We start from the raw sequence: 25,249 nt of genomic DNA, 5'->3' as shown, positions 1-25,249 counted from the left end.
CATAAAACCCTATGGTTTTGCGCAAATCGGAAGAAGTCTTCAATGCGGCTTGGTACTTGAAGGAGTGATGGGGAAAATGAGTGCCGACTATTCGGTCGGCGATTGGTCGGCGGCAAAAGTACTAAGAGATGCGGAAATAATCGGGTGTCAGTCCATGTCTGTGACGAATAAATTGGAATAAGGAATGGGTATATCTGTGCATCCTCCTCCCTACTGAAATCATGACTGTCCCCAGTCACCGACCGAAGAGAGCGAAGAGTGGGAGGGTGGGTCTAGTCGGAAGTCGCCGAAGCCACATCGTCGTCTTCTGCTGATCGGATGGAGCTGGTGTCGGTATCCTCTTCGTCGGTGTCGTCGTCTTCAGCGTCGTCGTCGTTCGATCTGGATTCTTCCATGGCCCGAAGGCGTGCTTGTGAGATGTCGAGGAGGGCTTCAAGGTCGGAGAGCTTCAGAGATCTGCGAGCAAAGTAAGGAATAATGCGGAATGCTGCCACTGGCCGATCAAAGACCGATCCGTCAAGTTCGGCCAGAATATACACTCCTCCTCGGTTCCTAGAAATCACCAGAAAAGGTCCCAAATATCGTGGACGCATCTTCCGATTGAGCGCCTTTTCTATGGCTGTGTTGCGCATCAGGACAAGCGAGCCTCGGTGGAAATTGAAGTCGCGAAGGGTGGCCGAATGCTGTTGTTCGAATCGGATGGCGGCCTGGACACGGGCGCCGACAACTGAGCTGCGAAGGTGGGCGAGGTCCGATCGGCGTTTCTGCAAGGCTATGGCCCGTCGGGCGATGAGGTCGGTGGTGCTGAGGGTTGTGGTCGGCGGTGGCAGGAGGTAGGTGGCTTCGGCGATGTCGAGGGGGAGAAGGGGATGGGTTCCGGTCGCTGCGAAGTATGGCGAGCAACCCATTCGGCGCCGAACAGTAATGCGATCAGCCCAGAATACGAAATGAGCTGCACGATTCCACTTGGCCTGATCTCCATCAACGGCTTTGAACAGGGCCTGCCGAACGTTGAAGTGAGGTCGTTCGGCGATGCCGTTGGCGCGGGAATTGTAGCCCGAAATACGGATGTGCCGAACGTGGTACTTTTTCGCTAACTGGTCGAGCGCCTTGACGAACGCTGGTCCGTTGTCGGAGACGATCTCTACCAATGTTCCCCATCGGCACAGGATATCCTCGAAGATCCAGTCGGCGAGGGCTGAGCTTGTTTCGCGTCGCAGCATTCGGAATTCGGGGTAGTGCGATACCGAACAGCGACCTTGAACGAGATACTTGAAACCACCAGCGGTTGGCATGTGCATGGTGTCCATATACATCTTCGCGAAGAGTGGTGCAGGCGTGGCGACGGTTGGGGGAATGAGGACGTTGCGAGTCTGGCGAATCTGGCAAAGGTGACAGGTCCGAACAAACCAGGAAATGTCTTGCCTCATGTGCGGCCACCAGAAGCGTTCGGCGATCAAGGCAGTCGTGGCGTAGAAACCCTTGTGAGCGACGTCGTCGTGGGCGGCAGTGAGAATTGTGATCCGACTAGAGGGGGCTGCAACAATCTTGTGTCGGCCGTGTGAGTCTTTTCTCCATAGCTTGTCGGCTGCGATAAAGAACTCAGTGCAATATCGTAGAAAAGTCGCATATTCGGAGTCGGAGAGAGAAGGGGGCCGAACCAATGTTCGGTGCCAGTCGCGGACCAACCATAGGCGTTCTTCGGCTTCCAAAGCTTTTTGCGATCTTGGGATATCTGAATAGTCGATGGTCGGGCCTTCGTCGTCGGACTCGGTATCGGTCGGGAGGTCGCCTATGAGCGAGGAGGTGAAGATGGCAGTTGTCGAGGTTGAGATGGAGGTGGGGAACGTGTTGTTGATCTGATGGAGGAAGCCGTAGAGATTGTCGATCCAGTCGTCAAAGTCGTCTTCGGGTTCGGGTCGATCGGAGGGTTGTGGTGGTCGTCGGGAGAGGCCATCGGGGCCGTGAGAGGTGCCGGGGACGTGGACAAGTGTGAAATGGAAGGTAAGGATGGAGACGATCCACCGATTGATGCTGGCGCTGGGTTCGAGATCCGGGTTAGTGAGCATGCCCTTGATATAGCGTGCGTCTACTTCGACTATCAGATTCCGAACGCCGATGAGATACATTTTGAGCGATCGGAGGGCGCGAAAGAGACCGTAGAGCTCGAGCTTTGGCTGGGAGAATCGCGATTCGCGGTCGTTAAGGGTGATGGAGCCGAATCGAGCATAGTACCGAACCCGCGGATTGTCGAGTGCGCATTGACAGAGGTGGAAGCCGACCGCGATTTGTGAGGTATCGACGGCGAGGATGACGTTGGCTGCCGACCCATAGTCGATCGGCCGCAGGGCTGGCGATTCGAGAAGTGCCGACCGGAGGTCGTCCTGGGCCGCTATCTGGTCTGGGCCGAACACGAATGGAAAATCTTTGCGCGTTAACATTGTCAGTGCATGCGCCCTGTGTGCAAAATTCCGAATGAAGATCCGAACGACACCGATCGTCCCCAAAAATGCCCGAACGTCAGAGAGATCCCTGCAAGGTCCCCACTTCATAATTGACTCTACCCTAGATTTGTCGGGTAATCGTCCTTCATACGTGCACCGATGGCCGACCACCGTGATTTCGGCTGCGCAGAGTGTCGCCTTGTGTCCCGAAAATGTTCCTCCGCTGTACTTCATTCGCTGAACCACTCGATTGAGGCCTTGAAAGTGTTCCCACACAAATCGTCGTATGCCGGAGTTGTCGGGGTGCGTCTCGAAGCCGCCGTTCGGAAGTTCGTATCGGGTCGGTGGGCCCCGAATCGGAACATCGTCGATGAAAGGAATGGTGGTGTCTGGTATCTCTGGCTGGAGGATGTGGGTGACGTTGATGAGCATGCACCCGCGCTAGGGTCCGAGGGAGGTCGTCGGGAAGCTTTGGGGAGATACCGAACAGCGCTCGACAAGTACCGAAGATGCCGACTTTTACCGAACACGATCGGTCCCTACCCGACCGACGACAAGCCACCGAAGGACGTTCGGCAGCACTTGGGTCAGTTTGCCCACACTTCACGTACTTACCATGACCGCATAGGAGTGTTACGATAAGTGTTTACGAGATCGGAGCCAGTATTCCGTATCGGCCGATGTCCTCCGTGAGTCGGTCGGTCCTTATCGCTTATCTTCCTGACTTCCGCATGGTCGGTCAAACGCGATCTTGCACCATTGCTTGGCCACCCCGGTCGTACGACACCTCTTCTTTATTTTTCATTGGCTCTCCAACGCCTGTTCCTGCTACCTATGCTCGGGCGACGGATCCCGAACGTTCGGGATGTCGACATCACTGATTACCTTTTACCTTATCACCTTCGGAACCCATATAGACATCTCACCTACCTTCTTATCTTCTCTGATCGCTGGGGCTTGGCGCCCATTCGACATCTACTCTCATTTCGGGTTCGATATTTTACTTAGGGGCGCTGTTTACTATAAAAACCTACATACAACTCTGGAATAAACCAGCTTTCGCACCCCACAGTTCAGAGCTCATTCGCACTCGTCTCAACCATCGAAATTGTCTTCATCGACTCCCGAAAACTTGTCATCCTCGTCGTTCGGCCTCATTCGCGTTCGTACTCGTCTCTTCGCTCGTACCCCCATCCTCCCTCGTCTATTGTCAGAGTCCCGTGTGGCTCTTGAAGCACGTAGTTGTCGGTCGCAACACTACCTTCTCGTTACCGACCGAATCCCCGACACGACCGACCGAACGTTCGGTCGGTGTTCGGCGCAGTCCCGAAACCGTTCGGGCGCTATAATCTCATACTCCCCGTTGCTCCTCAGTACGCCATCGATTTCTAAAGTCATCACTAACAATTCCTTGTGTATTAGATACTAGCTCCAGCACCCCCTTGCATTAGAGGTTGTTTTGGTGTTGTGCCCAGCACTTAGAGCCACCTCTAGCGTATCATTTTGAAGCCCACCGCGAGGGGTTAGTATTCAAAATTACCTCAAGGAATCTACGTCGCTCGTCCCGACCAACAGCGGAGCGCGAAGAACGACAAACAGTTATCGATAGCTTCAATACCCAGGAAACATCTGCCGACCGAAGTTTGTTCGGAGACGCCGATATAGTCCCAGAACACTTATCCCACCATCACTACCTTGATCTCGAATCCTCGCCATCGCTCTCACCGCCACCCGACTCCACTTTCTTCTTAACCCCACCTTCGTCGCCGAACCGATCGCTACTCCCGCCGATTTCCCCCATCCTTGATCTTGCACTCTTAGAACAATCACCCCCGTCTCCTATCCCATCTCTCCACGACTCCATCTCTCCGTTAATCCCACGCAGCCCCGTCTTCTGGACGCCGACCATCCGACCGACTTCACTAGAACGCTCCTTCGAACCAGCGACTCCATCCCCGATCACCTTAGAAAACAATACCTTCTCCCCCACCTTTGACTTTCTCACTATGGCGACCCCATCCATGCCCGCTCGTGGAGATCGAACGGCCCCGACCTTTGACCCCCATCAACCCCGCGAATTGAGACGATATTTCTCCGATCTGGACTTCCACTTTGTTCGGTCTGCGGTAGTGGACGAACAAGAAAGAAAGAAACACGCTTGCCGATTCCTAGATGTCGACACCTGTGAGCTTTGGGAATCGCTCACCACTTTCACCGACGCCACGAAGACCTTCAAGGAGTTCTGCGAAGAGGTCTACAGGCTATACCCCGGATCGGAGGAAGAACACAAATGGTCGGTATCGGATATGGACAAGCTAGTCGGCGAAACGAGCAGGGTCGGCATCTTGTCTCTCAGCGAACTCAGCGACTATCATCGGCGATTCCTGGCGATCACGGTATTCCTCCTCAGCAAGGCACGGATCTCGGTCGCCGAACAAGGACGCGCCTTCGCTAGAGGATTCCAACCGGAGCTATGGGCAAGAATCTCTCAACGTCTACAACTCAAGTTCCCCGATCATTTCCCAGACGACCCATACAACCTCCAAGACATCCACGACGCGGCCCGATTCGTCTTGCACGGCACCACGTCCGCCTACAGCACGACCCCTACCGACATCTCTCGAGCAGCCCCCGCCGCGCCGCCCACCAACGCGATCAAGGCCGAAGACCTGGCGACCATGTTCGAACGGCTTACCGACACCTTTGTCAAGGCCATCACAGCTCAGGGGACGACCAGGCCAGCCGATCGACCATCCCGACAGCCAGGACAAGGCGGCGACAACTGCATGTTCTGCGGCAGTCCCGAACACTTCATGCGCGCCTGTCCCGAGGTCACCGAATACATTCGAATCGGAAAATGCAAGAGGAATATCGAAGGGAAGGTGGTATTGTCAAGTGGGGCATTCGTACCGAGAGAAATCACGGGTAGTAACCTGAAGGACCAAGTTGACGAATGGCATCGCAGGAATCCAGGCCAGTTGGCGACCGGACAGATGATGTTTACGGTAAACGCGATGCCGACTCACCCGATGACGATAGCCTCCCGTCACGATTCACCCTCATTGCTGGATGTCACCCCGACTTACCAACTCACCGACGTCCAGCGAATCGCGAGCCTCGAACACGAACTATTCGCGCTCCGAACGCGGGGCGCAAGGGCACGCAAAATGGCGCAGGCAGGACGTTCGGCACCTACCCCTTCACCGGCCCCCGAACGACGAGCGAGGACCGAGACTCCCGAACCCGAACCCCGGCCGACCACCCCGACTCAGCGACCGCCCCCGGTACCAGCCAAGGACGATGCTCCGATCCACCCATATGCCAAAGCCCAGGACGCCACTTATGCACCACCACACGACCGCAACATGGGAGCCCCGGCGAAGATACCATCGGCAAAGAAGGACGCTCCGGCCTACAAAACCACGGCGCCGATCTACGACGAGAAGGTAGCAGCTGAGGTCTACAACAGGGCGATGGCCACTCAGGTGACGCTTACCCAGCGCGAACTACTCTCTCTCTCCGCCGAAGTCCGTTCACAGGTCAGGGAAGCCACGTCGGCACGCCGATCGCCTGCCAGAGACGCCAGCAATGTTCGGACCTTCTACCAAGATGCCGATCTACCCTATGCCATCGACGACCTCGAACCACCGACTCGACCGACCGTCTCCTCCTTCGTCAATGTCCTGCACCAACCGGAAACACCCTCGCCGGGCGCGATCATCATCCCCGACATGTACGAAACGTACCTGAAGAATCTACAGCCCGGTCAGGTTCCTCAGCCATTGATAGTTGCTAAAGAATCGTCTGCCCTAAGGTCTATTATTCCCCTCGTCGATCATCAGCAGGAAGTCGAATGCGTCGTCGACCCGGGTTCACAAGTCATTGCCATGTCGGAAGGCATTTGCAACGAACTGGCGCTCATCTACGACCCCGAAATCGTCCTCAATATGCAGTCGGCGAACGGCGAAATCGACCGATCCTTGGGCCTGGCACGCAACGTGCCATTCCTCATCGGCGACATCACCCTGTACCTCCAAGTCCACATCATTCGGAACCCCGCCTATGACGTTCTCCTCGGTCGGCCATTCGACATCCTCACCGAAAGTATCGTCAAAAATTATTCAAATGAAGACCAGACGATCACCATCAGCGACCCGAACACGGGACGACGAGCCACCATTCCGACGATCAGACGAGGACCCCCTCGAGTCCTTCACCGAAGACAAGCGGGTTTTCGCGACTCGATGAATTGATCCGAGATCAAGGAGAAGTTGCACTGATCATTTCCACCGATCATGATACCCCCCATTTCCCACTTATCGAAGCGTCCTCAGATTTCCATTCTCCATCTCCCTCTCGTCGCGATCTTTGTCTCAAGTACATTATGGCCTCCGATTTGGGGCCCGAAAATCATCTCAAAAACAATCTCGATTCCGATATGTTGTCCTTATTCTCCTCAGTCGTTCCCGGTTCTCTCCATTCCACTAATATCGCCGACCCGGTCGCCATTTTCGCCGCCAAGCGCAAGTACAAACCGGTCGCACAGAAAACACGACCAGTCTTGGCCGACCTCCCCGAAAAGTTCCGAATCGTTCGGAACATCCTCGGTGACCCTCTCGCTGCCCTTCCGACGCTGACACCGAACCCCCCACCCTTCACGCCGACCGGCAGATACACAGCCGAACGACGCGACCTCACCGACAAAGTCCACTCGGACGACTTCCTTTGGCCGGCCGAACGACAGCTCATGCACCATTTCATGTGTCTACAAGAGAGGGGATTTGCCTGGGACGATTCGGAACGCGGACGTTTCCGCGAGGATTTCTTTCCTCCAGTCAATATGCCGGTGGTCGAACACAAGCCCTGGGTTCAACGCAACATTTCGATTCCACCAGGCATCTACGACGAAGTGTGCCGACTTATCAAAACCAAGATCGCCGCTGGAGTCTATGAGCCGTCGAATTCGTCCTACCGATCGCGCTGGTTTACGGTTGTCAAGAAGACGAATAGCACCTCCACGGGCACCAAACTCCGAATCGTTCACAGCCTCGAACCCCTGAACGCCGTCACCATCCAGCATTCAGGTGTGCCCCCATATACCGATCAGATCGCTGAACAGTTTGCAGCTCGCGCCTGCGGCGGCATTCTGGATCTCTATGTCGGCTATGACGAACGAGGGCTCTCCGAATCATCTCGTGACTTCACCACGTTCCAGACCCCATTCGGCGCCCACCGACTCGTCACCCTACCCATGGGATGGACGAATTCGGTCCCGATCTTCCACGACGACGTCACCCACATCCTCCAGCCAGAGATACCAGACACCACCATTCCTTTCATCGACGATGTTCCGATTCGGGGCCCACCGACCCGATACGAACTTCCGAACGGCGGCTTCGAGACGCACCCCGACAACTCCGGCATACGACGATTTGTGTGGGAACACTTTCAAGGCCTCAATCGAGTGGTTCAGCGAATGAAGTATAGCGGAGGGACCTTTTCGGGACACAAGGCGACACTCTGCGCAGCCGAAATCACGGTGGTCGGCCATCGGTGCACGTATGAAGGACGATTACCCGACGAATCTAGGGTAGAGTCAATTATGAAGTGGGGACCTTGCAGGGATCTCTCTGACGTTCGGGCATTTTTGGGGACGATCGGTGTCGTTCGGATCTTCATTCGGAATTTTGCACACAGGGCGCATGCACTGACAATGTTAACGCGCAAAGATTTTCCATTCGTGTTCGGCCCAGACCAGATAGCGGCCCAGGACGACCTCCAGTCGGCACTTCTCGAATCGCCAGCCCTGCGGCCGATCGACTATGGGTCGGCAGCCAACGTCATCCTCGCCGTCGATACCTCTCAAATTGCGGTCGGCTTCCACCTCTGTCAATGCGCACTCAACAATCCGCGGGTTCGGTATTATGCCCGATTCGGCTCCATCACCCTTAACGACCGCGAATCGCGATTCTCCCAACCCAAGCTCGAACTCTACGGCCTCTTCCGTGCCCTCCGATCGCTCAAAATGTATCTCATCGGCGTTCGGAACCTGATAGTCGAAGTAGACGCACGCTACATCAAGGGCATGCTCACTAACCCGGATCTCGAACCCAGCGCCAGCATCAATCGGTGGATTGTCTCCATCCTCACCTTCCATTTCACACTTGTCCACGTCCCCGGCACCTCTCATGGCCCCGATGGCCTCTCCCGACGACCACCACAACCCTCCGATCGACCCGAACCCGAAGACGACTTTGACGACTGGATCGACAATCTCTACGGCTTCCTCCATCAGATCAACAACACGTTCCCCACCTCCATCTCAACCTCGACAACTGCCATCTTCACCTCCTCGCTCATAGGCGACCTCCTGACCGATACCGAGTCCGACGACGAAGGCCCGACCATCGACTACTCAGATATCCCAAGATCGCAAAAAGCTTTGGAAGCCGAAGAACGCCTATGGTTGGTCCGCGACTGGCACCGAACATTGGTTCGGCCCCCTTCTCTCTCCGACTCCGAATATGCGACTTTTCTACGATATTGCACTGAGTTCTTTATCGCAGCCGACAAGCTATGGAGAAAAGACTCACACGGCCGACACAAGATTGTTGCAGCCCCCTCTAGTCGGATCACAATTCTCACTGCCGCCCACGACGACGTCGCTCACAAGGGTTTCTACGCCACGACTGCCTTGATCGCCGAACGCTTCTGGTGGCCGCACATGAGGCAAGACATTTCCTGGTTTGTTCGGACCTGTCACCTTTGCCAGATTCGCCAGACTTGCAACGTCCTCATTCCCCCGACCGTCGCTACGCCTGCACCACTCTTCGCGAAGATGTATATGGACACCATGCACATGCCGACCGCTGGTGGTTTCAAGTATCTCGTGCAAGGCCGCTGTTCGGTATCACACTACCCCGAATTCCGCATGCTGCGATGCGAAACAAGCTCCGCACTCACCGACTGGATCTTCGAGGATATCCTGTGCCGATGGGGAACACTGGTAGAGATTGTCTCCGACAACGGACCGGCATTCGTCAAGGCGCTCGACCAGCTAGCAAAGAAGTACCACGTTCGGCACATTCGCATTTCGGGCTACAATTCCCGCGCCAACGGCATCGCCGAACGACCTCACTTCGACGTTCGGCAGGCTCTGTTCAAAGCCGTTGATGGAGACCAGGCCAAGTGGAATCGTGCAGCTCATTTCGTATTCTGGGCTGATCGTATTACTGTTCGGCGCCGAATGGGTTGCTCGCCATACTTCGCAGCGACCGGAACCCATCCCCTCCTTCCCCTCGACATCGCCGAAGCCACCTATCTTCTACCACCACCGACCACGGCCCTCAGCACCACCGACCTCATTGCTCGACGTGCCATCGCTTTGCAGAAACGACGATCGGACCTTGCCCACCTTCGCAGCTCAGTAGTCGGCGCCCGTGTCCAGGCCGCCATCCGATTCGAACAACAGCATTTGGCCACACTTCGCGACTTCAATTTCCACCGAGGCTCGCTTGTCCTGATGCGCAACACAGCCATAGAAAAGGCGCTCAATCGGAAGATGCGTCCACGTTATTTAGGACCTTTGCTAGTAATTTCTAGGAATCGGGGAGGAGCGTATATTTTGGCCGAACTCGATGGATCGGTCTTTGATCGACCAGTTGCAGCATTCCGCATTATTCCTTATTTTGCTCGCAGATCTCTGAAGCTCGCCGACCTTGAAGCCCTCCTCGACATCTCGCAGGAACGCCTTCGGGCCATGGAAGATTCCCGATCGAGCGACGACGACGCCGAAGACGATAGTGCCGATGAAGATACCGACACCAGCTCAGTCCGATCGGCGGAGGACGACGACGCGGCTTCGGCAACCTCCGACTAGATCCCACCCTCCCACCCTTCGCTCTCTTCGGTCGGTGACTGGGGACAGTCACGATTTCAGTAGGGAGGAGGATTCACAGATATACCCATTCCTTATCTTCGTTTATTCGTCACAGACATGGACTGACACCCAATCATTTCTACATATCTTAGTACTTTTACCACCGACCGATCGCCGACCGAATAGTCGGCACTCATTTTCCCATCACTCCTTCAAGTACCAAGCCGCATTGAAGACTTCTTCCGATTTGCGCAAAACCATAGGGTTTTATGCCTGTGATGACATACTGAGGCTTCCCCTAAATATTCCAATTTATTTTCTGCATTTCTACCGAACGCTTCGCTTACAACTACATTCACACGCAGTCATTTTGCCGACCGATTTCTCGAACGACACCTCTAGTCTTCGCCAAAAACGTCTCATTCAAACTAGGACAGTCCTTTCACTATTATGTTACATTTTACTGTACTACAGAAATCGCCGAAACTATTCTACTCATCGGGTACGAAATCGCCCGACACAGACATATCCGAATCCTCCGCCGCCGACGAATCCTCGACCAAGACGACGTCCGAAGACGTAGACGGACCCGCCTGCACCTCGAGCGACTCCAACTCCGCCTGCCACATCTTGATCGACCACGCCAACGAAGCCCGCGTACCCTCCGCCACAGCGATCCGGTACCGAAGATCGGACGCGATGCCTTGCGCAACGATCGGCGACAAACGAGACGAGTCGGACAGGGCGGGGACGGCGACAGAACGGGAGCGGGAGGAGGAGGGAACGGCACGGGTGGTGGTGGGAAGGCGTTGGACAGGCTTCCGAGCCCGCACACCTGAGACAACCCGATGAGCTCCCATCCCAGCACTAATCAAACCGGTACTCACCTCTGGTCTGCGCTATGCTTGCACCGACAGAACGTTCGGGCATGAGGACCTCGACCTTGCGTTTTTTTGATGGGCGCAACAGTTCATTCGCTTCCGACTTGTCGGAAACCTTCCCCTTCGACTTCCCCTTACCCGTCGACTTTCCTTTCCCCGTCGACTTTCCTTTCCCCGTCGGTGTCCACCCGGGCTGGAAACTGCACCCCTTTTGCTGGTCGGCGCACTTGATACAAGACACCTGACCAGGCCGGGTGTAGCAACGAAACGCCACGGTCGAGAAATCGGAGGAGCACCGACTACAGGCGTACTCGGCCTAGAAAAGAAGAAGGTCAGTCTCAGGAGGCGGCAAAAGGGAAGGGACGCACCAGGCGATCACCAGATACTAGCCCAGGGGGGTCCTTGAAGACCTTACCGGCACCATTCCGTTCCTCTGGGGCCCGAACCGTCGACATCCGGCCGTGACCAGGGCCCAGCGGAAGCACGACGCGGCCGGAAGATGGCGTCCGTTGACGCGCGAACTCGACAACAACAGCAGCCGCCGACGGCTTGCCGTTCACATTGGTCGGGGCGGCCGAAGCGACCGGGTCGACGCTCATGCGATGCAAGGCGGCGGTTGCGGATGCGAGGTCGGACTCGGCGACCGAGGGATGAGGTTGAGAAGGCGAAGGGGCGAAGGAGGGCTCGGGACGAGAGGAGGACGCGGCAGGAACGGATGGAGAAGGAGAACGAAGAAAGAGAGGGAGGGGAAGAACGGACTCGGCTTCTAGGGCGGCCATCTGACGATCTCCCTCTTCCGCATCGAGCAACCCACTGAACATCGCCTCCACCAGTGCCTCCCGGCGACGTTGACGACCTTCTTCGGCCACCCGAAGGATAGAAGCAGCGCGCGCCACCTCAGCCTCCTCAGCCTCGCGTTCGGCAGCGGCTACCCGCGCAGCTTCCTCCTCCAGGGCCTGTGCCTCGACCGCTTGTTGCTGCGCGGCAAAGCGCACCGCACGCTGCGGCAAGATTCGCGTTCCCCAGGCTAGCCAGTGGTCGGTGGCCATATGATCGAGGCCGCGCTCGGCCTCGGCGATCCAGTCGGCGAGTTCGGGCACTTCCTGCCCACGCGCCGATCGGTCGAACACAGCCTAAGAAGGTGTCAGCATCTAAGCACAAACAAGAGGAAGAGCCGACTTACCACTCGTTTGGCAAACCCCTGCGCCCAGGCCTCGTAATCTTCGTACTCGGCGGCGCCATCGGGAAGGGCGAGCATGTACTCCCCGAGCTTGGTTTTGAGGACAGAGAGGAGGGAAGACATGGTGGGAAGGCCGAAAGGAGTCGGACGAGGAGACGAAGTGGCGGGAAGAGGGCGATGAGGGACTTAGTCGCTGGAGAATCAACGATCATCAGGTGATTGTGGTCACCTGACGAAGCCCCATGCCACTGCGTTTGGCAGAAGCCGCGATACGCGCCACCGCTCTTTGCCGACACGACTCTCACACCAGCGTCTAGTTGGGACACTCTAGGTCTCAGCCACTGCCTCACCTAATCAGTTGCCACGCCACAGGACTTTGCCAACTCAGCCCCGGTCTCTCTTGCGCGCCGACCCGGTCCTTTCTACGACATCTCCTTGCCGATTATTCACCTGTGCCACATCTCTCCCACGCACCCACCCCTGTCCACGCCACCGCTCATAGCCGATCTTTTCCCACGAAACTTGCCACACCGCTCCATTTTCCACGCCACAGCTATTCTTTCCACGCTATCGCTTGTTACCAACTCTTTCCCACATTTTCCACACCACTTTTTTTCCGCTCCGACTCATAGTCGCCGACCACTGACTGAGGACAGTCAGGATTTCAGTAGGGAGGAGATGATGAGCATGCACCCGCGCTAGGGTCCGAGGGAGGTCTTCGGGAAGCTTTGGGGAGATACCGAACAGCGCTCGACAAGTACCGAAGATGCCGACTTTTACCGAACACGATCGGTCCCTACCCGACCGACGACAAGCCACCGAAGGACGTCCGGCAGCACTTGGGTCAGTTTGCCCACACTTCACGTACTTACCATGACCGCATAGGAGTGTTACGATAAGTGTTTACGAGATCGGAGCCAGTATTCTGTATCGGCCGATGTCCTCCGTGAGTCGGTCGGTCCTTATCGCTTATCTTCCTGACTTCCGCATGGTCGGTCAAACGCGATCTTGCACCATTGCTTGGCCACCCCGGTCGTACGACACCTCTTCTTTATTTTTCATTGGCTCTCCAACGCCTGTTCCTGCTACCTACGCTCGGGCAACGGATCCCGAACGTTCGGGATTTCGACATCACTGATTACCTTTTACCTTATCACCTTCGGAACCCATATGGACATCTCACCTACCTTCTTATCTTCTCTGATCGCTGGGGCTTGGCGCCCATTCGACATCTACTCTCATTTCGGGTTCGATATTTTACTTAGGGGCGCTGTTTACTATAAAAACCTACATACAACTCTGGAATAAACCAGCTTTCGCACCCCACAGTTCAGAGCTCATTCGCACTCGTCTCAACCATCGAAATTGTCTTCATCGACTCCCGAAAACTTGTCATCCTCGTCGTTCGGCCTCATTCGCGTTCGTACTCGTCTCTTCACTCGTACCCCCATCCTCCCTCGTATATTGTCAGAGTCCCGTGTGGCTCTTGAAGCACGTAGTTGTCGGTCGCGACACTACCTTCTCGTTACCGACCGAATCCCCGACACGACCGACCGAACGTTCGGTCGGTGTTCGGCGCAGTCCCGAAACCGTTCGGGCGCTATAATCTCATACTCCCCGTTGCTCCTCAGTACGCCATCGATTTCTAAAGTCATCACTAACAATTCCTTGTGTATTAGATACTAGCTCCAGCACCCCCTTGCATTAGAGGTTGTTTTGGTGTTGTGCTCGGCACTTAGAGCCACCTCTAGCGTATCACCGTGATCGCCAGGAATCGCCGATGATAGTCGCCGAGTTCGCTGAGAGACAAGATGCCGACCCTGCTCGTTTTGCCGACTAGCTTGTCCATATCCGATACCGACCATTTGCGTTCTTCCTCCGATCCAGGGTATAGCCTGTAGACCTCTTCGCAGAACTCCTTGAAGGTCTTCGTGGCGTCGGTGAAAGTGGTGAGCGATTCCCAAAGCTCACAGGTGTCGACATCTAGGAATCGGCAAGCGTGTTTCTTTCTTTCTTGTTCGTCCACTACCGCAGACCGAACAAAGTGGAAGTCCAGATCGGAGAAATATCGTCTCAATTCGCGGGGTTGATGGGGGTCAAAGGTCGGGGCCGTTCGATCTCCACGAGCAGGCATGGATGGGGTCGCCATAGTGAGAAAGTCAAAGGTGGGGGAGAAGGTATTGTTTTCTAAGGTGATCGGGGATGGAGTCGCTGGTTCGAAGGAGCATTCTAGTGAAGTCGGTCGGATGGTCGGCGTCCAGAAGACGGGGCTGCGTGGGATTAACGGAGAGATGGAGTCGTGGAGAGATGGGATAGGAGACGGGGGTGATTGTTCTAAGAGTGCAAGGTCGAGGATGGGGGAAATCGGCGGGAGTAGCGATCGGTTCGGCGACGAAGGTGGGGTTAAGAAGAAAGTGGAGTCGGGTGGTGGTGAGAGCGATGGCGAGGATTCGAGATCAAGGTAGTGATGGTGGGATAAGTGTTCTGGGACTATATCGGCGTCTCCGAACAAACTTCGGTCAGCAGATGTTTCCTGAGTATTGAAGCTATCGATAACTGTTTGTCGTTCTTCGCGCTCCGCTGTTGGTCGGGACGAGCGACGTAGATTCCTTGAGGTAATTTTGAATACTAACCCCTCGCGGTGGGCTCCAAAATGATACGCTAGAGGTGGCTCTAAGTGCTGGGCACAACACCAAAACAACCTCTAATGCAGGGGGTGCTGGAGCTAGTATCTAATACACAAGGAATTGTTAGTGATGACTTTAGAAATCGATGGCGTACTGAGAAGCAACGGGGAGTATGAGATTATAGCGCCCGAACGGTTTCGGGACTGCGCCGAACACCGACCGAACGTTCGGTCGGTCGTGTCGGGGATTCGGTCGGTAACGAGAAGGTAGTGTCGCGACCGACAACTACGTGCTTCAAGAGCCACACGGTGTCGCGGAGAGGAATGGTTTCTCCCCTAGATACGATCGGGGTTTCCTGTTTTTCCGGATGTACCTAGTGTTCGTTTGATTGCTGTTCTAGATGATACCTTCTGGTGTTGGCACGGTACACAGATGTTGCTCACAGTTATAGGCAACGATGAGAATATCTTGAGCTATTTAGCGAATTTCTGAAGTGGTGCCGGACCACTAACAAAGACAATACTCCGTAAATGTTGAGAATAATGAGGAGAGGCTTAAGAACTTTGTGATTCAAGTTGCTGAGGTGCTACACAGATTGAAGGCGAGCTACTAGTTCGTCTAGTATCCCTACAAGTCTTGCAGCTTATCTCCAACTGATATCACTCAAAGAACTTATTGACTGGCACTGACTGACTGAGTAAAAGTAAGAGGGAGAGATGGTCTCTGCCTGAAGCAGGACAATCAGCCTTCTTATATACTATTTCAAGTGGGAATCTCCTTCCTAGTATATACAGGCTGAGTAGAGTCATTGTGAGTCACAAAGAATGCTGTAGAAATAAAAAGAATTAGGAGGAAAGCAGACGAACAGAAAGGAAAGTAAAAGAAAGGCTCAGAATGTGGTAGAATATTCCTTCAGCTTCCTTCAGAATTGCTCAGAACCTTCCCCTCCTTTCAGCTTGGAATGCCCTAGACCTTCCCCCTTTCCTAAACATTCTCCATCCTTCCACTAAAGCTCCCTTCTATTCTACCAGATTCCACTGCTTTCTTTCCATTCCTTATTGTCTTGCCATGGTCTAGCCCTTTCTGAAATAGACCCTAGGCTCTGGAATCTGTCCCAAAAGCGAATTATAAGTATGAAAAGGGATAGGAAATCAAGTTTAAGTGGTAAAATACTCGAAAAATATGTAGAAAATCGGAATTAAATGTCCTGTCCCTTCCAGGTTGTTTCTCTTTTCTTTCTTCTAGTCAGATATTCTGCCCTCCATTCTACCATCACTATTTGATGCCTAACAATGTGCGAGCGCGACATCCGCGGGGCACTAGCATTCAACCGTCCCCGGTTGACGGTATATTCTTTTTAGGCTACGTGATTCCATGATTTCAAAAAAAAGAAACTTGGAAGTGCTAATGAATGTTAAAAAGATTGTTGAATCGTGATACCAAAGGCATGTCCATAGAAACTCAAAAGGGAAGAAAGGATAGACTGTAAGAATGTTTATGGAGCATACCGTAAAACAAGATTAGGCATGACGAAAGCGACGAAATATCTGAGCCCCTGCTCCTCCTAATGCCCGCCTGGTGATTTCCTCCACATCCTCAGTAGATGTTACTTCTCGTTCACGATCGGCAATAAAAAGAGCACGAATGTACTCGCCAAAGTTATGATACAGAGCGTATCCCATGGGAGAGGGTGAGTTGACCCGATGAGTAGAGGCGATAACGACGATCTGCTTGCCACTTGCTTTTCCTGAAAAGACCACAATCCTATCATCCCTCCAGATTCTCTGCCCCAGGACAATTGACTGATAGTCAAATACTCCGTTTTCCTTCTTTTCGATAACGTCAATCGACACTCCTTCCTCCAACCATACTCCATCTCGCTCTGTAATCACCGTTACTCCCATCATTATTCCTCCTGCCTGCATTGGTGGCATCCGAATTCCAGGCTCCACGGGGGTAATTGCTATGGTACCAGGCACATTAACTGGTGTTTCTGGAACAGTGATGGATGGTGCGAGTAATGCGAGGTCGACACGGTGTATAGGTTCAGATAAAATAGATGAGAATGAGCGTGGGGGAGGAAATACTGATGCAACATCAATCAAATCCGGCCGTGGGTGAGATGGAACTATAAGTGGCTGGAAGTCCACTGGTGGCTGAGGAAAGATGGTGCTCCGCTTGCGGAATAATGATCGAGGGAGAGTATTCCACCACGACAACTGATCACTGTGGTTAGTCGACATGATGGTTGATACTTGACACGCTTAGTTAGCCTTAATATATTCCCATAGATTATGCTCCCTTCTTGTAATTTGTCCATAGCCAAGCTTTTGAACCCTTAAAGCCGCGACCGCTCTAGATTTTCCGGTATCAACCTTGTGTCGCCACCACATATGCTCCTAAATGCTGAAACCGTCAGCTGTATCTTCATAAGTTCCTGAGTAAAAGTAAACTGATAATAAAATGACAAAAAGCAAAAGTGGTATGAAAATTGTCTGCTCCCCATAGTTATAGTAGAAGAGATTTAAGAGAAATAAGAAAGATTATCTGTTATACTGCCATTCCTTGGTCTCCTTCTCGTCACGCTGAAGTCTGGAAATGAACGCAGTGTGCTCAAATGAGCTGTCAGCTATCTCGCCAAGCCTTGGCACAAACTGTAAGTAAGGACGAGCAAAAAATAGGGTAATGTCTGGCATTCTGAACGAATAAGTGAGGATGCCCATAACATCTGCTGCTACGCTAGGCACCAGAATATGGTCTGCCCACCAGTTAACTTTTCCTGGTTCTTCGCTCCGCACTGATCCTCTAAACAAGCTCACCATCGGGTCTGTTCCCAGATACTGCTGAATATTCACCTCCATCCATGCATCCTCTTCTTCACATCTGGTCAGCAACTGCTTCCCTTCCCATACCGCATCCAGTCCTGCTTTCTCCAAAATCCATACCTTCTTTTCTATCCTTAATCCTCCAGGCACATTGAACAGATTAATCAATCCACGCGTTAAGGTGGGTGCCGCTGAACATAGAGTTGATGGGTCCCCTTCCATGTGCTCCATGATACAGATCGTCCCTGTCGTCGAGCTCTGTCCGGTAGTTACCGGTATAGCGCTATAGGGATAGATATTGATTCCCTGACCAATCTTAAGTAAAGGTTTCATGGCAGATGAGGTAGACGACGTGTTACTGAGGGTGAAGATGATGGCGAGTGGAATGAGGAACTTTGTTTTACAACTTCCCTGTTTCTTTCCCCGTTCATTCCTATGTGCGCTTGTGTGTCCTGATTTTCCGAGCTTCCCTTTTTAATTCCTTGGCATCAGGCTCATGTTAATCCACGTCTTCTTTATCACCGTTCTTCCAGCTTCTTTTCTATTTTTAGTCTTCCTCTTCTGAGCTGCTGTCTTTAGGTTCGGTGCTCCCTCCTCTGTATCTAGACTGCATGATTCTTTGCGCCTTCCTATCTCTGGCAATATATGGTAGAATCCTAAATGCTGCATATTTTTCCCTCATAATTTCCCCGCTTAATTCGCTAAGAATGTAGGCACCGCCTTGATTACGTCGTACTATTTGATAAGGCCCTCTGTATCTTGGCTTGGCCTTCCTGTCTAGACTCTTTTCTATTTCTGTGTGTCGCACCAAAACCAAGTCACCCGGATCAAATGGTCCAAATTGCATCCGCTTTTGGAACTTCTTCTCAAACTTCTCTTTTGATCTGATCCTAAACTTTGTCAGCTGGGCTGCTGCTCTATCCAAATCTGTCTGCCGCTTCTGGATTTGCCGCATCCTCAAAGTTAAAAGATCTGCTCTTGACATACCACTTTTGAAGCCTTTCACCAAAAATGTAGATTCTGTTAAGTCAAAGGGCAGAACTGGGTGAACCCCATGTAAAAGATAGTATGGCGAGAATCCTGTGACTTTGCTGATTGTGATCTTATCAGCAAAGAATGCTTCTTGTACCTTTTCTGGCCACTTCGCAATGTTTCCTTCGCAGGCCTTGACAATTGATTCTCTGATAATAAAGTGCCCTCTTTCAACGACTCCATTGGCTTTAGAGTTATAGGGTGAGATAGTGATTTGAGGGATTCCCATTCGTTCCAAAAGAAGCTTGAATGCTCCTTTGACTTCTGATCCATTATCTGTGACGACTTCGCCGACTGCTCCATAACGACAATAGATTTGTTCCCAGAAGAATTTCATCAGTGTCTTAGAGTCTGCCCTACGCAAGGCCCGTCCTTCTGAGGCTCTAGATAAATCGTCTCTGGCTGCTACGATATATCTGTATCCTTTAGCAAGCGGCATGAGCATTATGTCAACATAAATCTTACTCCAGACCGTACTAGGTGTCGATATTGTCAAGGGCACTTCAACTCTTCTAGTGCTTCTGATTTGGCATTCATGACAAGATCGCACATGGTGACGCACGTCATTGAACATATGCGGCCAAAAGAACCTGATCCGGATAGTTTCAAACACCGCTTGTTCTCCTCTGTGCCCTAATCCTTCATGCGCTCTTGTCAGAATATCTAACCGTTGATTTTTGTCAAAGATAACTTTTAAGGGTGGCTTATCTCCATTCCTTTTGAACATATTGCTTTTCTGAATAAAAAATTTGGTAGCTTTCTGTATAAACCTCCTATCGTCTTGGGTGGATTTAACATATTCCGGATATTGAAGTGTCTGCAGAAATTTGAATATGTCCTGTAGATTCTTTTCCTGAGAGATAGCTGCTGCAAATGTAGATGGAAGGTCTTCTACTTGATAGCTTCTTGTCTTTTGAATGCCTTCTGTTGGGTATTCTTTCCCTACTCCGCCGACATGATAAGTAATAGACTCTAACCAGCTATCATCGTCGAATTCTGCTTCTTCATCTTCTCCTAACCTTCTTCTTGATAGGGCATCCTCCGCCTTGAACCTTTCTGCTGGAACATGGACCAGTGTGAAATCAAAGAGCAAGATTCCTTGAATCCATCTATTAATAGCTGCATTTGGTTGTAAGTCTGGCGAGTTTAACATCCCTTTGATGTATTTTGCATCCACCTCCACATAAAGATTCTTGACCCCTATGATGTATAGCCTATAGTGTCTGAGTGCTCTGTATAGTCCAAATAATTCCAGTTTGGGCTGAGAATATCTAGACTCAACTTCGCTCATTGGTAGCGATCCGTACCGAGCGGGTCTTCTTCTTCCTTGATCATCAAGCTGAGAGAGAATGAAACCTACAGCTACATAGCTGGAGTCAACTGATAAGATGATTGGATTTAATGACTCATAGTCAATTGGTCTGAGTGCTGGCGCCGAAGATACGAGTTGCTTGAGCATATTGAAAGCTTTTTCCCTCCTGTCATCCCAAATAAAATCTGTGTTCTTTCGCACAAGTTCTGTAAGCGGCCTAGCTATCTGTGAGTAATTTGGAATCCAAATCCTGACGGTACCGCATAGTCCTAGAAAGCCGCGCACTTCCTTTACTGTGGCCAGCGTTGGCCATTTAAGAATTTTCTCCACTTTCTTGTCTTCTGGTTTCCTCCCATCAGGAGTACACTTCTGTCCGACAATGACCACTTCCTTTCTGCAAATTTGCGCTTTGTTTGGTGAAAAGGTACCGCCCGCGTGCTTCATTCGATGCATAATCCTATGAACATCAACTGCATGCTCCCAAATAAATCTCCTGATTCCTGGATTTTCTTTTAGAACTTCTGGGTTACCGTTCTCATCAGGATAGGTAGTTTCTGGTCCTGAAATCCCTAAATCATCTACAAAAATGTTTGCTTTATCAGGTATTTCGTCTTGCAGAATAAAAACCATGCTATTCTGAAATTCTGCAACCGAGTTGGTAAATCCCATTGGCATCGAAGTTAGCCTGAGAGCACCTAAAGGAGTCAAAAAGGCTGTCAGGTCCCTGCTATCTGTATGCACTTTTCTTCCGTCAAAACCCCAGAATAAATCAAAAACTGTAGTACAAGCTCTTGCCGCAAAAGGTTCTACAAAGTCATCGACAATTGGAGGAAGTCCTGCATCCCGAATAGTAACCTTGTTTAATGGCTGAAGATCATGAACAATCCTGAGTTTTCCATTCTTCTTCAAGACGCAGAACCATCTTGACCGATATGCCGATTGACTGTGTTCATACACTCCTGCCTTTATTTTGTCTTTGAGTAACTTGATAACCTTGTCCTTGATTCCTGGAGGAATGGGAATATTTTTATGAATCCATGGTGTATGAGGTTCAACTGGAATAATATATGGAGAGAAATATGATTCCTTGAAAGTCCCTCTCTGCTCTTCTTTGAATGCCAACGCCTCTTGATTTAACACCATAATATGTTGAAATAACTTGATTTCTTCTGGCCAAAGCCATCCTTCCTCATTAATAAGCAACATCTTCATTCCCTCCTCTGAAATCCTTTCTGTTGGCTTGAATTCCGGAGGATTAGGAGTCAAAACCGGCAGACTAAGCAAGGGATCTTCCGGGAATTGCCTCGTGACTCGGGCAAACTCCGGAAACGTTCCAGCCACTGGCTTCACCTTTTGATCGACTCGCTTATACATTGTACCCGAGAACTGATTCTCAGGGTGGCTCGGCATATTCCGATTTGCCGCCACTGCGTTCACGTGTGCCACTCGGACCGGTTCCGGCTCCTTGGACTGAGCTTTTGGTGAGCTTGATTTCTCGTCGACATAGCTGTAGACGCGTTCACATTGCTCTACAATATGCGGGCATCTCCAGACCCGTAAAAACCAAGCATACAAGCCTGCTGTAAATGAAAAATGAATGCCCTGTAGGCTCAAAAGAAGCGCGCCACCCAATCCGATCAACGCGAGCATAAATCGCCCATTCTCAAAACGTGCAGAATCGTTGTATCGTACACACAGACCGAATGCATAAGCCAAAAGCATCAAGCAGTCCACTATCATATCAGAATCATTGTAAGGAAGACACATACTGAAGCAGAAAGGAAGGCATAAAATGACTGAGCAGACAAAATATGGAAGTGCGACTGAGAAATTTCGAGATGTGCCCTCAATAGGACCGAGCTGAATACTATGGTCCTCAGGAATTTGAACATATAGGAAACTCACATATGAGTGTAACCAAAATTCGATCCAGCATGAAGAAACAAGGTTTGGGTGATAGAAAAAATGAAACTCGGATGCTGCATGTAAAAAGAAAATAAGAACGAGGCATAGCGTGAAATAACAGAACACTCGCACCCTAATCAATCTCACTAACCTCTGAAGAATTTTCCCCAGGGTATGCATACCAGGGATCCTCACGCAGGATGAGCGCGTGGACCTTCGCTTCTGCGCGCCGAAAGGAATTGTCGTAAAGATCTTGGTGAGTGCTGCGCTGTGGATCCGCGAGGTTGCTGTTGACTAGCCACCGTATAATGTCGTCATCTGCAAAATGGAGTCCTAGCAGCGTATGCAGAGCCTCAGCAAAATCCCACCTTCCAACGAGCCTGAAGTAATCGATGGTCGTCCTGAAGAATGCGCCCTCTTCCACCGTGAAGAGTGGGCTCCAGTCTCGTGGATGCACCAGCAAACTTGCAAAATCCGAGTGACTTCCAGGTGTATCAAGAAGATGGATAACACACGGGTGCTTTAATTCCCTCTGGACCTCTGAGTCCTTCTCTATTATTTCCTCCTCTGACGCCTCCTCCTCCCGTTCTTCAAAGTTCTTTTTTACTCGCAGGACCAAGCGCTGGATCCTTCTTCTCCAGAAGACAACCACTGCGATTGTTGCATGAGCTAGAGCCAGCAAGTACGAAGCGCCAGGGATAAAAGGAAAGATAGGGATGTTCGGCACCATATTAGGTGAGTAGCCGACAACCGTTTGATCCGCAAGTTCAAAGAAAGTAACGGGATGTGTGTGAGCGATGTCGGATAGGTACCCCGCATCAGGGAAACTGCTCGGTGCCTCGTCAAGCCTTGCTACCACTTCACCCGTACTGGCCACCTCAACAAAGCTTCCCCTACGGACGAACTGAGGCTGGTCGTCACCGGCTGAAAGCACTTCAGGTGCCGCTAATGAAGGGATAAACGCGGCCTGCCTTCCATACTGATCTCTCAAATCCACTGAAGCGTACTCCCCACGCGCCATAACAAACGCGGCTGCCTGCCTGTCGTCTGAGCTGTGAGTCCCTTCTTCTTCCCTCTGTCCTACTGATCTGTTTTCCAGGAATCCTTCCCTCGTCGCTACCGGCTCTCTCTGCATGCTAGCTGGTGCGCATTCCAAGAGCAAGACCGATGCCTCGCGAGAGTTGTTCGGAGCAGGAGTGGAGTTATAGGAGTCGACAAGCCGATGAAAAGGAGGCTCTGAGATTTCTGCCATGAGCAGTCCAGGATCAATGGTTCCATCGTTGAAAGGTCCGTCCCCCTGACCTATATTCTGACGCCTCTCGTCACCTTCCATCCAGTCTCCCTCCCTTTCATTCAAAACCCTTCCTTCCCTTTCCCTTCTAATCGCCTCGATCCTCTCAAGCAGCCTCTGAAAACGCACCGACCCTATCCCTTCATTTGCCTGTACTGACACTGGTCCAACCATAGGTCCTTCGCGCTCCTGGTCCTCAAGTTCGTTGTCTTCCGGTAACTGTAGAGTTGGAGCTGGTGAGTCGATTTCTATCGCTTCAATGACCGGAGGTGCGTGAATGCCTGTCGGCGCCGTATTATTACCCTGTAGGTGCGTTTCTTCTTCAGTAAGCTGTCCGCTCACAATTCTATTCACAGGATTTTCCGTATTGAAGAACAGTACCTGGCTTCGAAGCGTAGGGTACTCAACCCTTTCCGACACCCCTCCCGACAATCCAAAATACGTCTTGACGAACGAATGGCCGATCCGCAACGACAAAGGTTCCCCGGGATGCGAAGACAGCTGAGCAACATGTAGCATGATCGAGGAATGATAGGTATATCCATTCTCAATACCGGCATCAAGAGCGATAGAATAAGGTGAGGTCAAAATCTGGTCAGTGAGCTGGTGAGTACGCCGTAGGTATCCAATTTCCGTGAGCCCTTGCTGAATAGCCTGAAGCGCCGTCTGCCTCGCGCCTCCATCCCACGTTGGGAGCGGTAGGTTTGCGACCGTCTCAACGAGCGGTATGTAGTCAAGGCGTATCTCTGCGGTGCCAGACATAGTGGAAAGGGATGCTGGTACGTCCTCTTCTTTAGCTATCTTGTTACTTATACCTTTTGCTTTTATTTCTAGGTGTTTCTCTTCAATTCTCGCTCCTACGGTGACGCGTCCCTCCATCCGGTCCTGTGATACTTTCTTTTGTTCCTCTGCCCTTGCTAACTCTTTTTCTTCCTTTCCAGCCTTTTCTAGCTGATTCTCGCCCATACTCGACCCTTCTCGATCCGTTCTCGAGTTGTTATCACTCGGTGAGTCCCCTACTTCTATTCCCTTCCCTGCATCCACTTTATTGACTTGTCCTATCTTATTATTCCTGGCAGCTCCATTTATACCAGTGGTACTCACACTCGGGCCCCGACGCGGTCCCACAAAATACTGGTGTAAGATTTCGTCCGGATCACCTGGATCTTTGAACAAAAGGTAAGTACCATCTCGTAATTCGTCTAGAGCCACTAGATTAGTTTCTTGCCAGGCCCTACCAAGCAGGAGCTCAAACGACACATGCGGCGCCACAAATAAATCGGCACGCGTTTGAATATTCCCGCATCGAAGCGGAACATTTGCTAGCATTCCCGGTAAGTAACCTTCACCTCCGTTTGCATCTTTCATTGTTATCCCTCGTTTCATATTCATCGGCCAACGCGCAGCTCGTTGCCAAGCATCTTTACTGATTATGTTGATGTTCGAACCAGTGTCAAATATTCCTTCAAGAATTATGCCATTGATCTCAACTGGTATTTTGATCAATGGTCTATGCGACTGATCATCTGTCGATTCATTCTCCAAGGTATTTCTTTCCTTTCCTTTTGAATTTTCCTGTTGATCCCTTTTTGCCATCAGAGACTTTCCTTCTACCTCCGAAGATGTAACCGGCCGCAGATTTTTGGTAAGCAGATTAGCCAGTTCTTTTGACGAGCCTAAAATATCTCCGACAGGCAACTGAACTGGTGACCGCAAGATTTGTCCGAGCACTGCCATAGGGTCTACGATAGTGGAAATCACCGACTGCCGAGGTGTCCTCTTCTTAGCAGGATTTCTCTTGGTTTTGTCCTCTTTTGTAGTACCTTGTGTAGCATCTTCCATAATAAAATCGTCATCATTGTTGGGATCAAAC

General features: G+C 51.7%; 7 protein-coding genes across 7 annotated transcripts; all 7 read right to left on the bottom strand.

Moving 5' to 3' along the window:
• Nucleotides 1–272: 272 nt before the first annotated feature.
• On the bottom strand, nucleotides 273–2,876 carry HETIRDRAFT_316172 (uncharacterized protein; the record flags this gene model as incomplete). Its single annotated transcript, XM_009547235.1, has 1 exon — nucleotides 273–2,876. One exon carries the CDS (start codon nucleotides 2,874–2,876, stop codon nucleotides 273–275), a length of 2,604 nt encoding a protein of 867 aa, XP_009545530.1.
• Nucleotides 2,877–10,814: 7,938 nt separating this feature from the next.
• HETIRDRAFT_450882 (uncharacterized protein) lies at nucleotides 10,815–12,507 on the bottom strand (the record flags this gene model as incomplete). The annotated part of the gene is made up of 4 exons (XM_009547234.1): nucleotides 10,815–11,158; nucleotides 11,211–11,520; nucleotides 11,573–12,337; nucleotides 12,388–12,507. 4 exons carry the CDS (start codon nucleotides 12,505–12,507, stop codon nucleotides 10,815–10,817), a joined length of 1,539 nt encoding a protein of 512 aa, XP_009545529.1.
• Nucleotides 12,508–14,131: 1,624 nt separating this feature from the next.
• On the bottom strand, nucleotides 14,132–14,533 carry HETIRDRAFT_316068 (uncharacterized protein; the record flags this gene model as incomplete). The annotated part of the gene is made up of 1 exon (XM_009547233.1): nucleotides 14,132–14,533. The coding sequence occupies one exon, from the start codon at nucleotides 14,531–14,533 to the stop codon at nucleotides 14,132–14,134; it is 402 nt and encodes a 133-aa protein (XP_009545528.1).
• A 1,998-nt stretch (nucleotides 14,534–16,531) lies between these two features.
• HETIRDRAFT_119323 (uncharacterized protein) lies at nucleotides 16,532–17,254 on the bottom strand (the record flags this gene model as incomplete). Its single annotated transcript, XM_009547232.1, has 1 exon — nucleotides 16,532–17,254. The coding sequence occupies one exon, from the start codon at nucleotides 17,252–17,254 to the stop codon at nucleotides 16,532–16,534; it is 723 nt and encodes a 240-aa protein (XP_009545527.1).
• Nucleotides 17,255–18,455: 1,201 nt separating this feature from the next.
• HETIRDRAFT_14927 (uncharacterized protein) lies at nucleotides 18,456–19,124 on the bottom strand (the record flags this gene model as incomplete). The annotated part of the gene is made up of 1 exon (XM_009546299.1): nucleotides 18,456–19,124. A coding segment is annotated over one exon (669 nt), but the record flags the coding sequence as incomplete, so codon positions are not given.
• A 2,196-nt stretch (nucleotides 19,125–21,320) lies between these two features.
• Nucleotides 21,321–21,554, bottom strand: HETIRDRAFT_48778 (uncharacterized protein; the record flags this gene model as incomplete). The annotated part of the gene is made up of 1 exon (XM_009546336.1): nucleotides 21,321–21,554. A coding segment is annotated over one exon (234 nt), but the record flags the coding sequence as incomplete, so codon positions are not given.
• Nucleotides 21,555–22,218: 664 nt separating this feature from the next.
• HETIRDRAFT_106817 (uncharacterized protein) lies at nucleotides 22,219–24,138 on the bottom strand (the record flags this gene model as incomplete). Its single annotated transcript, XM_009547231.1, has 1 exon — nucleotides 22,219–24,138. One exon carries the CDS (start codon nucleotides 24,136–24,138, stop codon nucleotides 22,219–22,221), a length of 1,920 nt encoding a protein of 639 aa, XP_009545526.1.
• Nucleotides 24,139–25,249: the final 1,111 nt, after the last annotated feature.

This window comes from Heterobasidion irregulare (assembly GCF_000320585.1).
Source record: "Heterobasidion irregulare TC 32-1 unplaced genomic scaffold scaffold_04, whole genome shotgun sequence".
Taxonomy (NCBI): Eukaryota; Fungi; Basidiomycota; class Agaricomycetes; order Russulales; family Bondarzewiaceae; genus Heterobasidion; species Heterobasidion irregulare.
Note: the sequence above shows the minus strand (reverse complement) of the source record. Positions and strands in the feature narration are given on the sequence as shown.